Source organism: Danio rerio, chromosome 4, assembly GCF_049306965.1.
Source record: "Danio rerio strain Tuebingen ecotype United States chromosome 4, GRCz12tu, whole genome shotgun sequence".
Classification (NCBI taxonomy): domain Eukaryota; kingdom Metazoa; phylum Chordata; class Actinopteri; order Cypriniformes; family Danionidae; genus Danio; species Danio rerio.
Window position 1 is genome coordinate 71,959,247 of NC_133179.1, and position 15,754 is coordinate 71,975,000.

Sequence of the window (15,754 nt, forward strand, 5' to 3'; positions counted from 1 at the left end):
GGCTGTTTTTACAATCTGCGCATGATCCGTGACCTATGCAAATTCACATATAGGCCACGCCCACTCGATGACGCAATAGCGGTTACGCTGTACTGAAACCCCTGGAAAAAAGTGCCTGCCAATTAATACCGCTATTAGCAATATCTCTATGTTTTACGTTTTTTTATGCTAGCTGAAGTATTTTCTCATCACGCTGCAAAACAGACTTTGAATATTCTTGAACTTGCATTGCACCGATATGAACATTTTGGCTAATACTGATAACCGATAATCGATACTGATATTAGCAATAACTATGTTTTAGGTATTTTTATGATGCTAGCTGAAGTATTTTCTCACCGCGCTGCAAACCACAGACTTTGATTATTCTTAAACTTGCAATGCACCGATATGAACATTTTGGCTAATACCGATAACCGATAATTAATAGCGCTATTATCGATAACCTTATGTTCTACGTTTTTTTATGATGCTAGCTGAAGTATTTTCTCATCACTCTGCAAAACAGACTTTGATTATTCTTAAACTTGCGTTGCACCGATATGAACATTTTGGCTAATACTGATAACCGATAATCAATACCGCTATTAGCAATATCTCCATGTTTTACATTTTTTATGATGCTAGCAGAGGAGTTCTCTCACCACACTGCAAAACACAGACTTTGATTATTTTTGAGCTTGCGATGCACTGATGTGAACATTTTGACTAATACCGATAATCGATACCGATATTAGCGATAACTCTGTTTTATGTTTTTATGATGCTAGCTGAAGAATTCTCTCACCTTGCTGCAAAACACAGACTTTGATTATTCTTGATCTTGGGATGCACCGATATGAACATTTTGGCTAATACAGATAACCGATAATCAATACCGATATTAGCAATAACCTTATGTTTTACGTTTTTTTATGATGCTAGCTGAAGTATTTTCTCACCACGCTGCAAAACACAGACTTTGATTATTCTTGAACTTGGGATGCACCGATATGAACATTTTATCTAATACCCATTATTAATACCGATATTACCGATAACTCTTTATGTTTGGAGGCTGATAGCTGATGTATGGGCCAATAAATAGACATGTTATTTTTCTAAGCAAGACTGTGAGGCAAAAGGCAAACAAACTGAGCTCTATTTTAACAAGTCCAGTCTAAGCCGAACCTAAACTTTTTATTTAAGATGTGTCGGAATCTACTTTTGTTATTTTAAGGAAGGGAAAAGGGGTTCTTCTTATTATTATATAAGAAAATCGTTGTTCTTATTGTCTGAATAAGGCATAACATGCATCAAACTCATGATCTCCTCAAACTCATGGTCTCCTCAACCATTCCCTTTACGAGTCACTTGTGATCATGTCACGACACATTAGCAAAGCAGAATAGCTACTTATCTAAACTATTTTATTTATCTAAACTATAAACTCTTCTCCCAGTACGTCTGTGTTATTTAATGGTTTATAAACTAAAGGCCGAATCTCTTTCTTGATTTTTGTGTTTTCAGATTTGAATGCAGCAATTCGAAGGATTTATAAGCATCATTTATAATTGATGTTGCGTGGGTGTTGAGATCCTGATCTTTTAATGATCGATCTTGCAGCTTACACTGAATGCATTAATCCAGGCTAAACAAGTAGTGTCAGAAAACACCTTTAATAACCTAAGAAACCCACCACATCCTGAATAACCCACTCCAACTTCTTCAGTCCTCATTATATTTTACAGCCTAAATGAGCTTTCATACATGTGATTTGAATGACGCGAGAGGCGATCTCTCTGTGATCGTTACAAATTTAGGATTCATTTACAAGTGAATAACCATGTATTAATCCGTGGATCATGTGTGTGTCGATTAACTGTTTTAAGTGAGTTTATACGCACAATCTTTTTTCTTTTATTTTGGTCACGCAAGAGCAATTGCCCTTACAGTTGCACTCTAAATCTTTTACATGTAAACAGAGTAACAGAAATCCCTCTACACACACACACCGCTGAACTGTTGTCAAGCGACAACAAAATGCTTTTCTTTCTTCTGGGTCTACAAAAAGTGAACTCTTCATTTATCAAATGGAAATGCGAGTAGCTCGCGAGATCTAAATAAACAAACAGATGCATTAACATCTTCGCAGGAAGCTAAACCTTAATCTGTTCCTCCTGAAAAAAAATAAGAGAAAAAACCCATACAATTCATTTTTCAAAGCGAACACACACGGGCATAATTTTGGGAAGGATCTGTAAGCCCCCGGGAGGACGCAGAAACTGAGTGGAGGAGAGGAAAAATCAAAGCTCGAGACTCAAGTTTATGAGCATTTCTGGATCAGTGATGCAACAAGCGGCAAGAAGACAACAATGCAAAACCCTCTCGCGCAATGTTTATTAAAAAAAAACCCACAAGCTGAGATAGATGCTTATATATGGATGAAAGACGTTGTACCCTGCGGGGGACACGAGATACTTACAAAGGCTTCAGTTCTGATGTTCTCTGCTAATAAAGCATGGAGGTCTGCTTCCTCAGATCATCTGCCTTTCGATGGACGATTCCTCTAGTATTAGCATGGAGGACCAAAATGATTAAAAATCGAACGTTTAGCTAGCTATAGGAGCAGAATACATCCTCGCAAATCTAATGATTAGCCTAAATAAGCGTGCTCGCATCTAATCAAATTTCCGTCAGTTCTGTATTTTGGGATTCATCGATCTCGGGATTTCGATCTTTCCTCCAACAACTTTTATCGTTGAAAAGTTCCAAAAGGCGACTTTTATTGACGTTTTTAATAGTTGTGATGATATCGTGTGTTGGTGTGGTAAACTACTGACTACTTAAATGCCAGGCTGCTTTTACGGGGTTCAACCACACAATCTCACGGCAATTCGTGACTTTTTGATTTAGTGGCTAATTCCTATGAATTCGTACGATCTAATTCGTACGATTTGCTCATGACCCAATGACGGTTGGGTTTAGGGGTGGGGTTTGGTGCCACGCCTCCTTTTTAAAAATCGTACATTTTCGTACGACTAAACTCGTACGAATTTGTGCGAATTAGCCACTAAACTGGCAAAACGTAAAATACTTACGTTTTCTCATGAGATCAGGCTGGGTTCAACGCTAAGATTTTTTTTCTACTGGCTTGATCGGGCCAGTGGTTCAGATTTTTAGTTGCCCTTCCAAAAAAATTTCTGGCCTCACCAAAAAAGAACGTTAATAGCTATTTCTTAGCCTCGTATTTTAAATAATGTGTCAAAAATAACTCTAGAATTTAAATATTTAAACATTTTTAATAACTGTATATTAAGAAAAACTCAAACAAAAAGAGCAGTATGGAAAATGTGCAGGTGTTTTATTGCAGTTCTAAATTATTTATTTATTTATTATTAAATTATTAAAACGTCACTTGTTTTTGTCGTTTTGTAGCCACGTTAGTGTCTGCTTCAAAGACGTTTTCTTCAAGCCTCATAATATGATGTTGCCGCCATGTTGCCGTCTCTTCAATGTACTGGTTGTTACCATATAACATGTCCGATGTCCGATCCGACAAAAGGAACCAAAAAGCAAAATGCCGTTTACGACAACATCGAGAAGGTAGCATTGAAAGGCTTAATTGCGCAAACTGTTTCTGAGTTTGTTGGTTCTAAGACAGTAAAGTAGTCGCAGAAAAATTCAACAAAGCAGCCCTGGCCTAATCGGGCCAGTAACAATCCTGTCTACTGTCCCGAGCGCCTCTCAGGCTGGCCTCCTTATGGTTGAGCGCGGTTTTATTATTTAATTCATTCACTCGTTCATGTTCCTCCGGCTAAGTCCGTTTATTCATCAGCGGAATGAACCGCCAACTATTCCAGCATATGTTTTATGAAGCAATTCCAGCAGCAACCCAGCACTGGGAAACACCCATACACACTCACATTCACACTCATGCACTATTTAGTTTATCCAGTTCACCTAAACTCCACACAGACCCAGCCAGGGCTCGAACCAGTGACCTTCTAACACCATTGAGCCACCGTGTCGCCCTTTTTCTGTTAGTCAACCTTAATTCTCCATATTTCATTTCTTACACGATATATTGCTCGCTAAAAGTCCCTCTGCTAAACTGCACGGCTACATTTCCAACATCTGAAGTCGGCAGAGCGGAGATAAACATCCCATGACCGTAAATAAACGCAAACAAATGTGAATCACGAAATACAGAAGCCCATAAGCGGCCTTTTATGTAAATAAATTTGACTTTTTTTGGATCTTTGGTGTCGGAACTGTGGCGTAGTCGCCTTTTCATGTATTTGATTTATTTTTAAACAACAACACTATCTGGTTCTCGAATCTGATTGGCTGATAGCCGTATATATATATATATATATATATATATATATATATATATATATACTTTTTTCAAACACAACAAATTTCGTCCTAAATGAGCATAAATGGTTAGAAAAGCAGTCGAATACTTTCATCATAATGTTAGATGTGTTTTAAAGTGACACCTCTGTTATTTTAACGTAATCAAACGAATATCTAAATAAATAAGAGATTCGTTTGTTGCTCTTTAATCAGAACGTGTAAGTTATACAGTGGAGAAACGGCTAATGAGACTTGATAGCTTGGTTCTATTTGATTATAATAGCTATTAATTTTAATAAGCTAAACTTTTGGCTAATGTATACTATTTATTTTTTCTTTTGTAAATAATAATAATAAAACATATCGCTGATCATTTAACCGTTTATTTATATTGAACATATTAATAATTTGGGGATTTTTTTTTTAAAAGAAAGGTCGGGGGAATCTCTTATTATGGTGTGCATATGCCTTATTTTCAGATCTCAACGTTGACAGGAATGGCGCACAATAACAAACAAACAAACAGGGAAGCGCAGACGAGCGGGATGATGGTGTCTGCTGCTTTAAAAGCATTAATAGACAAGCTAATATCAAGGAAAAACAGCACGACAGTACTATGGGAATGGTAACATGTAAGGGTGTCACGATCCTCAAAATTCTCGATTCGATTACATTTTCGATTCCAAAGTCACGGATGCGTTTCGATTCTCGATTGCAACAATGCCATTTTTTCGATTCGATAATCAAGATTGAGCATGAATTTCGATCGATTTCATATATATAAAATATATATATATATCTTTTATTTTTATATATATTTTTGCATTTATAAGGAAAAGGCTTCGTTACAGATGTGACAGATGTGAAATCGCCACTTGTGTGACTTTAATAAATCGAATCAAATAGTGTGAAAATGTCGACAGAGGCATTTTTTTGTATTTTTACGGTATCATGAAATACAAGCCGACACAAACAACGTCAAAAGGGTTTCGCTATTTTATCCTCCTTGGATAAAAAAATCACAGTATTGTGATTACTGCTCTAATATATATATATATATATATATATATATATATATATATATATATATATATATATATATATATATAAATAATTTTTTCATATATATATATAATACATATGTTATTATATGTAACATGAATTCAGAGTATGCGAATATCTATACTTTTAAATTCAAAAATGACAATTATTTTCTCAATTATATATATATATATATATATATATATATATATATATATATATATATATATATATATATGTATATATATATATATATTAACCGATATATGAGCAAATTCCGTGCAAATGTCAACCTTGCCATAAAAAAAAATATTAAGTTTTCACCAAAATACGGAAGCCGTTTCTGGGTTTTTTCGGGTAAGCAAGTATTTACAGTAATTTAAAAATACTCAAAAATGCATCGGTTAATGTTTTCAAACTATTATATTTGATTTACCAAAGTCACACAAGTGGCAATTTCACATCCGTCACATCCATAACGACACTTTTACCAAAGAAATGTGAAAGTATCAAATAAAATAAACCCAATCATTGGTGTTTTATAGAGAGCCGACTCTTATCCTTTTGATTATCATTGTTTCTTTTATGTTGTGCAGTTTAATTCACAGAATTTCTACAAAGTGTGTCGTAGACTTTAAACACGCAGACTTTTTTTTTGTCACATCCATAACGCATGTTTATTTCCCTCATTTAAAGTATAAAACATGCTTACAGATTGATATTTTTCTGGTCCCATAACTCTGTGACTAGTTGTTCTGGAAAATATAAACCGATAATTCAATATAATGTTAATATAATGTTTTTATATATATATATAAATATATATATAAAAAAAGGTTTTGTTTATTTATTTATATATATATATATATATATATATATATATATATATATATATATATATATATATATATATATATATATATATATTTAAATGCCTGGATAAAAACAAAACCTTTTGTGCCCTTTTGAACTCAGTAGCTTTTATTTTGAGAAAGATTTCAAATATTTTGGAGCAGTAAACATGTCAGGCTAAATAGTTAAAATGAATCATGCTGTCTTCATTAGTTTCAGAAACCAGGGTTCAACGCTAAGGATTTTTTATACGGGTCCGATCGGGCCATTGGTTGAGATTTTTACTTGCCCTGCCAAAATTTTCACTGGCCCCACTAAAAAAACCTAAAAAGTTAAGTTAGTCACATGTTTTAAATAGTGGCAAAATTATGCCTGTGAATCTAGAATTTAAACATTTTAAATATGTTAATAAATGTATAACGAGCAGAGAGAGAGAGTTTTAATTTTATTGCCATTTCAGCGTCTATGGCTATGTCATGGCAAAAGGAAAATAGATCAAGTAAAACAATTGAAAGTCATCAACAGCAATAAATAATGTACAAGGTAAAATATATAAATAATAATGATAATATATAAGATAAAAATCTAAAACAGTTTTTTAAGATTTCCTTTTGATAATCTTTCTACAACTTTAGATGGATTCACGTTTAAAAATATTTCCTTTAAAGTCCCTCCAGATAAATATTGTTGTCTGATAACATTAAAAATGGGGCATTCCACAAGAGAACGTTTAACTGTTTGGTTTCTGTTGCAATAAAGGCATTTTGGGGGTTCTTCTCCTTTGAGTAAATCTTCATGTGTGAGTCGCGTGTGTCTTCTATATACAATCTCATCGTGTCTTGACTTAAAAAAATAAATTAGATTTTTTTTTCCAATTTCAGGTTGAATTTCAAAAAGTTTATTTTCTGGGCACTGATCCCATTCTGATTGCCATTTGTTGAGAATATATCCTTTTATTAGTGGCTTAAGATCCGAAGGTGGGATTTTGCACTCCTTCAGCTTTCCTGTTAGGCGGCTTTGTCAGCTTGTTCATTCCCAAGTAGTCCAGTATGCCCTGGGATCCAGCAGAAGACTATATTATAAAACTTTCTCTGTAATTCATTCACTTTGATAAAAATGTCAATAATAATGGGATGCTCCAGTTTAAAAGAATTTAACGTCTGTAGACAAGATTTAGAATCAGAGAAAATTTAAAAATGGTTTCCTTCAGCATTTTCAATGTGTTCCAGCGCTAAAAAGACTGCCTTAGCTTCAGCTGTAAAGATTGAGCTTTGATCAGGAATGCGAATGCCGTGGTGTGATTGACCCATTACTATTGCAGAAACATGGCCGTCCTTTTTTGATCCATCTGTGTATATTGGATTATGGGTAGTGTATAATAGGCAAAATTCAGATGTGAAATCGCCACTTGTGTGACTTTAATAAATCGAATCAAATAGTGTGAAAATGTCGACGGAGGCATTTTTTTGTATTTTTACGGTCTCATGAAATACAAGCCGACACAAACAACGTCAATAGGGTTTCGCTATTTTATCCTCCTCGGATAAAAAAAATCACAGTATTGTGATTACTGCTCTAATATATATATATATATATATATATATATATATATATATATATATATTAGGGATGGGAAGATTAACCGATATGTATCGATACGCGGTCATGCGCGTGCACGATGCGAGTGCATCGGTTGAGCAGCAGAGGATGAATGAAATTTTGGAAGCAAATCGAGATGCATCGGTTTTTCCGAGATACAGCTTATATTTTTAATATAGAATGTATTTTTATTTATTAACAAGTGTTGTCAACCTGTTTTGCCGCATAATTTAATCGACCTACATAAAGTAAGCCTTAGCAACGGATTTGCAGATGTGCACACACTACAACTCAGTGTATCAGGTGTGCGGATGAAGCTAGTGGAGCGCCCTCAGAAAGCGCGAGAAGCAAAACAAACGTTTTATTCCCCACTGAGTTTTAAATCTAAAGTATGGCAACATTATGGATTTAAGGATGGACGACTTGACAGAACAGATGCAATTTGCAAAATGTGCCGCGCATCTATAAAATACGCGGGCAGTACGACTAATCTGATATCTCACTTGAAGCGGCGCCACGGTGTTGTTGTGAAAGCATCTTCCAGTGTTCCTACATCCCCGGCTTTCGCACTGCTTTAACTGTAGCTACCAGCTCCAAAAGTGGTGAGAAAAGCATTGCAAGTTTTTTTTTCTATGCGCAAAAGTTTTGTGCGCTCTACGCCAATAACGGATGTTATTGCATTGTTCATCTGCAGGACCGGAGCAAGCTGAACTGCCGCTCTAGGCAGAGGACGATCACGCCGCCCTCAACCCCAATGTGAAAACGAAAGTGACTGGTTATGAAAATGAAGTCACGTGTCGCGGACCTCTATTCTGCCGCCCTATGCGCGGATATAACTGAGGACGCGCGGGTGTCGCGGACCTCTATTCTGCCGCCCTATGCGCGCATATAACTGGGTGTTGCGGACGCCGCCCTCTCTATACTGCCGCCCTAGGCGGTTTTAAACACCTCCTCCTGTTAATTTTTATTTAATTATAATAATAATAATAATATTAATAATAATAATGATAAAAATAATGGGTGTCACGGTGGCACAGTGGGTAGTTTGACCACCTCACAGCAAGAAAATTGCTGGTTTGTTATATTTTTATTAGCCTGTTGTTTACAGTGACAGTGATGTTTCAAAGCAGCATAACACTGCTAGTTCACAACCTTAAGTTTTAAAATCAGTGGCAAAATATATCTTTGTTAAATTTTTTTTATAGTTGAAATCACAATGTTAAATCACAATTCTTGTTGTGCAATGCTCAACCTTTATGTTGAAAGAGTGCAAATATATATGTATATATGCATCGCAATATGTCACAAATGTATCGCTAATATATCGGATCGTATTCTTTGTATCGAGATGCGTATCGGATCGGCATTATAGCTTAGATGCCCAACCCTAATATATATATATATTATTTTTTCATATATATATATATATATATATATATATATATATATATATATATATATATATATATATATATATAATACATATGTTATTATTCAGATTTTATGCAAATGAAAGAGCAGTATGAAAAATGTGCTGGTATTTTAATGCAATTCTAAATTATTTTTATAAAAATGGCTTGCCAAGCTGACAACTGTTTTATTTGTTTGTTCTTTTTTTCAGTTTCTTAATGTCGTCCCCATGTAATTGTCTGCTTCTAAGGCTTTAGAAACAGACGTTTTCTTTTAGCCTCATTGTTTGATCTTGCCGCCATGTTGCCGTCTTTTCGCTTTACTGGTCGTTACCAGGTTACAAAAAAAAAAACGTGCTCATCGTTACTGGCCGATAGATAACATTCCTGTCTACTGTCCCGAGTGTCTTTCACGCTGGCCTCGGGATGTTGAGCCCTGGAAACACTGATTTATTTACAATTTACAAGACATCTTTGGCTATTTTATTCTGCTGGAGATACTGTGGTTCTAAAAAAACAAAAGAAAACGTAAATAAAAAATCTTACACATACCTTAGGAACGCTAATACAGAAAACGTGTGCGGTTTTAAAACCCTGACATTCCCAAACCGCCGTATAAACGGTTATCGTCCCATGCCTAAAAATAACTACAACGTAAAAGCATGCATGTAGGTACACCGACCCTTTCTTTTATAGTTGGGGAAACTTACAAATATATAACTTTACAATCGTATTTGCTGAAATAATGACAGAAAAACTCCATGATGGTGTTATCAAGACTTTCAGAAAAATAATGTAAATAGTGCGAGACTGATAACCGCATCCAGAGGAGAGAATAACGTCAAATTTGCTGTCCCTATAGGCGAAACACCTCGAACAAGTCATTTGAAGCAAGGATAATATAACACACACACATAAACACATGTAAACGTTCATACGTTTTGCTTTAAATCTAAATATTAAAAACTTTTACGGATTTACGATGCTGATGCTCATTAAACGCATCACAACAGGCTCCATTAAGTACACAGTAATCAAAACCACTGACTATAGTCAGCCAGACCTAAAACAGTTATTCTGCTTGCATTAGTAAACACCATCCCATGCATTTTCGCATATCATAGCACCTCTCCCACAGCATTCACTCCACTCTTAGTCCGTGAAATGACAATGCAAGAGCAGCGACAGACGCTATTAATGAGGAGACACATAATAAGGAGTGTGTTTTGAGGCCTACTGAGGTTTGTGTGTGTGTGTGGTGATGCTGACTAGTGCTTTCTCCTCCCTTCCCCCTCTCCAGAATGGCCATGAATGAGCCCTCCCCCCCCCAGCCAGAAACTCTGCAGACTTTTGCTCCATGTTAAGAAGAAAAACCAACACCCCTTCGGCACAAAATGGAAGCTTCCACTATCAAACTGAGAGGTGCACCCAAAACAGAACGAGAAGCTTTACAAACAGGGGCTGTAGCACGTCTTGGCAGTGTTGAGATGCTGCCGCTGTCCGAGGTGCTGAACGCGGGGTTACATTACCGAACACTCGGTCTGACTGCTAGATTTAGGGATTTGGCGGTCGTAAATGATAAAAGGCAGACATGATTGAAGCACGTTAAACGTGAACGCTATTGATGACCTTGCTTTTGAGTCGGGATTTATAAAAAAAAAAAAAGGGGAAAGTGAACTGATGGGATCGAATCAAATTCGACCACGTCGTCATGTGACCAAGAAATATAACCTCTCAGGAAGATAAAGTGTACACTGAGGTAAAACAACCGTGTTTTAACGCAACATGTCTGAGAAAGTGAGCAAGTTTGCTTCGCAAACTCTCCGGAAACATGTCGACCCGTTAAAAATGGAGGCGTAGCAGTTTACAACACAACACAATTAGGGAATTCAGCTGTTGTAGTTTATCGTATATTCACTCCACCCTGCTCATTTAGTGTTGTTTTACGACACATGTCGTATGTATTTCACAAAGGAGAGTACTTGTTTTCCACTTACCACTGTTAATCAGTGTTGTTGACCCTTAAGTCCTTTATAAACAAACTCCTCAGACTCCCACACAGTAAACCGAGGACGACATGTTCACAACTTGCGTTGTATTCGCCAAAGTCGCGTAAAGGACAAAGCACAGCGAACTATTGAAAGTTTCTCTCCCGCGGCAAATGTAGCCACCCTCGAGGCTTCAAGCAAAAGGCGAATTACCTGTGTGTGCTGCCTCATCGGTGCAACTAGTTCCTAAATGAAGTGAAACGCCGACAAACGCGTTCGGTTTAAAGTGTTTCAAGTTAGGATGTGAGGGAGGAACAAAGCGGCGAGAGCGGCGACTCCGCTCCAGCCTCATAAATATTCAGGTCTCGTCCCGAACGCTACACAAAACCGCCGCATTATGAGTGCAAATCGCGAAAACGCGCCGCTCGCGTCAAAGTGCATCAAAGAGCGTTTAAACAACCTCCGCTCAAAGTGATTATGGCGTCATGAAGCGAGCGTTAGCGTTTAAACGCCACCAATTACAACCGAATACGTTGTACGACCTCCGACTTCGAGTGTGTGTGTGTGTATGAAAGAATCCAGGAAAGCTTGAACAAAATGGCTTTTTTATTTACCTGATGACATTGGACTTCTACTTTCAGTGCTTCTTGAAGGCCTTGTAGCTCCATATTCCGACTTCAAGAGCACTTTTCCTCCACTTCCGACGCGATGCGCGTTATTTGTGGCGTGAGGGAAGTGTTTTGAAAAGCGACAATAACAATCGCCAGAACTACTCGGGCTGCACAGCAAGTTCTCGCTTCTTTGCTGGCCGTCAGACTCATCACCCACTTTACGCCAGTGTAAACAAAAAGTGCTCCGCACGCGAGCCAAACGCTCCAGCAGCCGCGTAGATCCGCTCCGAAATCCACACGGGGGTAGTCCGCTTGTCCTGTCGGAAACGCGACGCTCGATTTTCCCCAGACTTCGAGTTGAAAGTGCGGGACTATATTTTGTCCGAGTGCGCGGCTGGATTTCACTTTGCCTGAGGAAAAAGTTGTGCTCCGGTTGTCAATGCTAATTCTGGAAGTTCCCGGATGGAGCAGCGAAAGAAGAAACTCTCCCTTCCTCCGTCGCGGGAACGCGCTCTCTCTCGGTGATGGAGTCGTGCGCGCTCCCGCACTAAAACTCTCCACAAAATGAAGTTCAGCGCAGAGGGGCACGTTTCAGAGATAGGAAATTACTGGCCGAACATTTGCTCCTGCTTTTATTACATGAATTCAGAGTATGCTATTGAAGTGATTGCTAACCACTTTATTTATTTATTTATTTATTTATTTATTTATTTATTTATTTATTTATTTATTTATTTATTTTATTTATTTATTTAATTATTTATTATTATTTTATTTATTTATTTATTTATTTATTTAATTTATTTTATTTATGTATTTATTAATTAATTAATTTATTTATTTATTGGGCTTAATACATTTCATAAATCATAAATAGTCCTACTTTATATTCAATAACTCTTTTATTATTATATTATGGACAAACCAAATGTTTGAGCTTTATAAATGTTTTATTATATAACACATATGTTATTATTATATGTAACATGAATTCAGAGTATGCAAATTTCTATACTTTTAAATTAAAAAAATTACAATTATTTTCTCAATTTATATATATATATATATATATATATATATATATATATATATATATATATATATATATATATATATATATATATATATATATATATATATATAAACACAATCACATATATTTATATATATATATATATATATATATATATATATATATATATATATATATATATATATATATATATATATATATATATATATATATATATATATAGCTTACCAATCAATGTCAACAATCAAACAGGAAAAGTTAAAGTATTGTGTGTGTGTGTGTGTGTGTGCATATATATATATATATATATATATATATATATATATATATATATATATATATATATATATATAGCTAGATGCTTTATTCATATAAAGTAAAACAACTTTTTTAAAATTTTTATACTTTTCAATGATAATAAAAGCATTTTTATATATATATATATATATATATATATATATATATATATATATATATATATATACTACCATGAATTTGCTTTAAAAATGCTATAAAATCATAACTAGCCCTACAAAACTCGTTTATTATTATTGTTTAAACTTTACAAATAATGTTATTTGGTATAATGCATATATGTAATTACATTATTACATTGTAATAATTATATGCAAGTGTATTTTACATATGATTATATGACAGGCCCATAGCCAGGGGGGGTTTGGTTGGTTCGAAAGACCCACCCCTCACTGACAAAGGTCCAGAATTTGTCCCATACAGGAGCTCATTTGTCCTATTTTGACTACTAGACTATCATAAATCATGAAAATGTCCCATCAAAAAAGGCTTTAAGACCAAGCAGAATCCTCTGTCGGCTGTCGCTTCGGTGTGACTTCAATGTTGGCCAATGCCAACAAATATTGTCATTATACAATGTGACGTAAGAGATGCTGCTGCATTGTTTTTAAATAGAGAAAACATTTTACAAGGAACTTTTGTTCTCAATCTTAGGCCTTATTCTTGAAACCAAAAAAATGAGCAATGAAAAGGTGTGAAGCACCGAAGGCGGACCATGTTAAGCTAATTTGAATACTATTTTAGCTTTTGTTGCCATCCATTAATTTTCTAATGTACTTTTTCTGACAAGAGAGGCTTGAAAAATCGTGACGCTCAACATTAATACTGTTATTATTATGTTTTAATTGTGTTTTTTTTTTATTCAAATGGCCAAATGAAGGAAATTGAATGTGCTGGTCATTTGTTATTTGCCTAATAAATGCAACCCGGGCTCATTGTGGAAACGTAGCCTCGCGGACGTTTCTGCAGACTGCGAAATATGTCCCGGGAGGTATATATTATTATAGGTATATATATATAGGTAATAATATAATTATACCTATACATATATTGATATAATTAATATATATAGGTAATGATATTAGGTATAATATAGGTATATATATGTTCGAGCAGTTTTTGTTTTCGCGAATCCACGAGAGGCCGCTGTGTGCGCTTTTTCGCATCTCGAACGTAGCCCCACGGACGTTTCTGCAGACCGTGAAATACGTCCTGCGAGGTACGTATTCGAGCAGTTTTTTTTTATTCGCGAGAGGCCGCTGTGCGCGCTTTTTCGCGTCTCGAACGCCTCTCGGGAGCGCTCGCCGTTCGCGCTGTTCTCGCGTGAAAAGCCGCTGTGGAGCAACCGTCCGTCCGACTGACTGGCTGAACGACTGAACGATCGACCGGGCGGGCGGCCAATCGGCCGACCCAGCCGCCCTCCTCTTCCTCCTCCTTCCCTAAACCCAAGCGACGATTTGCAAAAGCCCTCTTCCGATATTTTGACCGCGTTTTCAGATCTCGCCGCGTTCTCGCTCCTTATTTTTTGGATTCTGTTTTTCATCTTACCTGATTTCTGGATCCGCTCTTCCCCGGACTCGATCCCGGTTGTCCCCGTGGCCGGCTCCTCCTCCTCCGGGCCTCCGCTCCGCCGACGTAACACTGAGAGCTAAGCGGACAAACTGGTTGCATCGGGAAAGCCCTCCACTTGGAGGCGAGCCGTCAGCCGGCGAGCACAAAGAGGAGGAGCGACGTCACACCGCCCCGCAGCGTTCGCTTGAGAAAAACAAAACGCGGCCATTCGTACCTCCGGCCACATAAATCGCAGTCTCCAGAAACGTCCGCAGGCCTACGCAGGCCCAAGAATGCGCTTGGGTTGAATAAATGACAACAGACTGCAGTTTTCAATTGAAATCTTTAACAGAGTCCTGTTTGTTTTTCTAATATGTAATACATTTGTGTTTTGAAAATAAGTACTCATATTTTTTTATTCTAATTATTTAGGAAATATGTTTGGTACATTAAAAAGTGTGGTTATGATGGCCATCTGACAATCTAATCCAAATAAAAATACTGTCATTAACCCAATCATGAATGGAAAATTAGGCGTATAACTGCAAAAAGGTCCAGTTTTTGAGAAAAACAGAACCAGCTTTTTCACCAGGCTGGCTACGGGGGCCTGTGTGATACATGTTATATTATGGATAAGATTATTAGTATATAGAGATTCAACACTTTGTCTTTTGTTATTAGCTTGTGGACTGACCAAAGAGAGTATCTGAGCTTCATGAATGAACACCCCAAACACCCCCACCCATCCTGCGGACCTCTGTGTAACCCCCACATAGCGTAAATTAACACAAATCCCTCCAGCTATTAAAATGCAAATCTGGGCCTCTCCGCGCTGATTTATGAGCAGTCTGTAACCACGCTTACACAGCTCTGCGTCACTTCTAAAAGCAGCATCCGATATTTAGTTTGCTAACATGAAGATGTCTCGAAAATAGTTTGAGTGTTATAGTTTAAATAGATTATTTAATTGCACTTAAACTAAACAATTAATAGCTCAGTGCCATTAACAAAACA

General features: G+C 36.4%; 2 protein-coding genes and 1 long non-coding RNA gene across 8 annotated transcripts in view; 1 reads left to right on the plus strand and 2 right to left on the minus strand.

The window, feature by feature from the left end:
• Positions 1-12,174, minus strand: part of phf21b (PHD finger protein 21B) — a 107,383-nt gene extending 95,209 nt beyond the window's left edge. For 3 of the 6 annotated variants that reach the window (XR_012402532.1, XR_012402533.1, XM_073948427.1), the window contains exon 1: positions 11,845-12,174. Coding sequence is in view for 2 of the 6 variants with exons in the window: in XM_073948427.1 (XP_073804528.1) it covers positions 11,845-11,898 (54 nt within the window). In the remaining 4 variants the exon portion in view is untranslated. Of the gene's footprint in view, positions 1-11,239; positions 11,536-11,844 lie in introns of those variants that run through there. The other 3 variants (XR_012402534.1, XM_073948429.1, XM_073948428.1) reach the window with 2 other exon arrangements.
• The window catches only part of nup50 (nucleoporin 50), a 161,007-nt gene that overhangs the window by 108,957 nt on the left and 36,296 nt on the right, over positions 1-15,754 (plus strand). The gene's annotated exons all lie outside the window — the stretch shown is intronic.
• Positions 707-6,557, minus strand: LOC141381956 (uncharacterized). Its single transcript, XR_012402867.1, has 3 exons — positions 6,520-6,557; positions 895-3,167; positions 707-745 (listed from the first exon to the last, which is right to left on the minus strand). It is a non-coding gene; the product is annotated as an uncharacterized lncRNA (long non-coding RNA).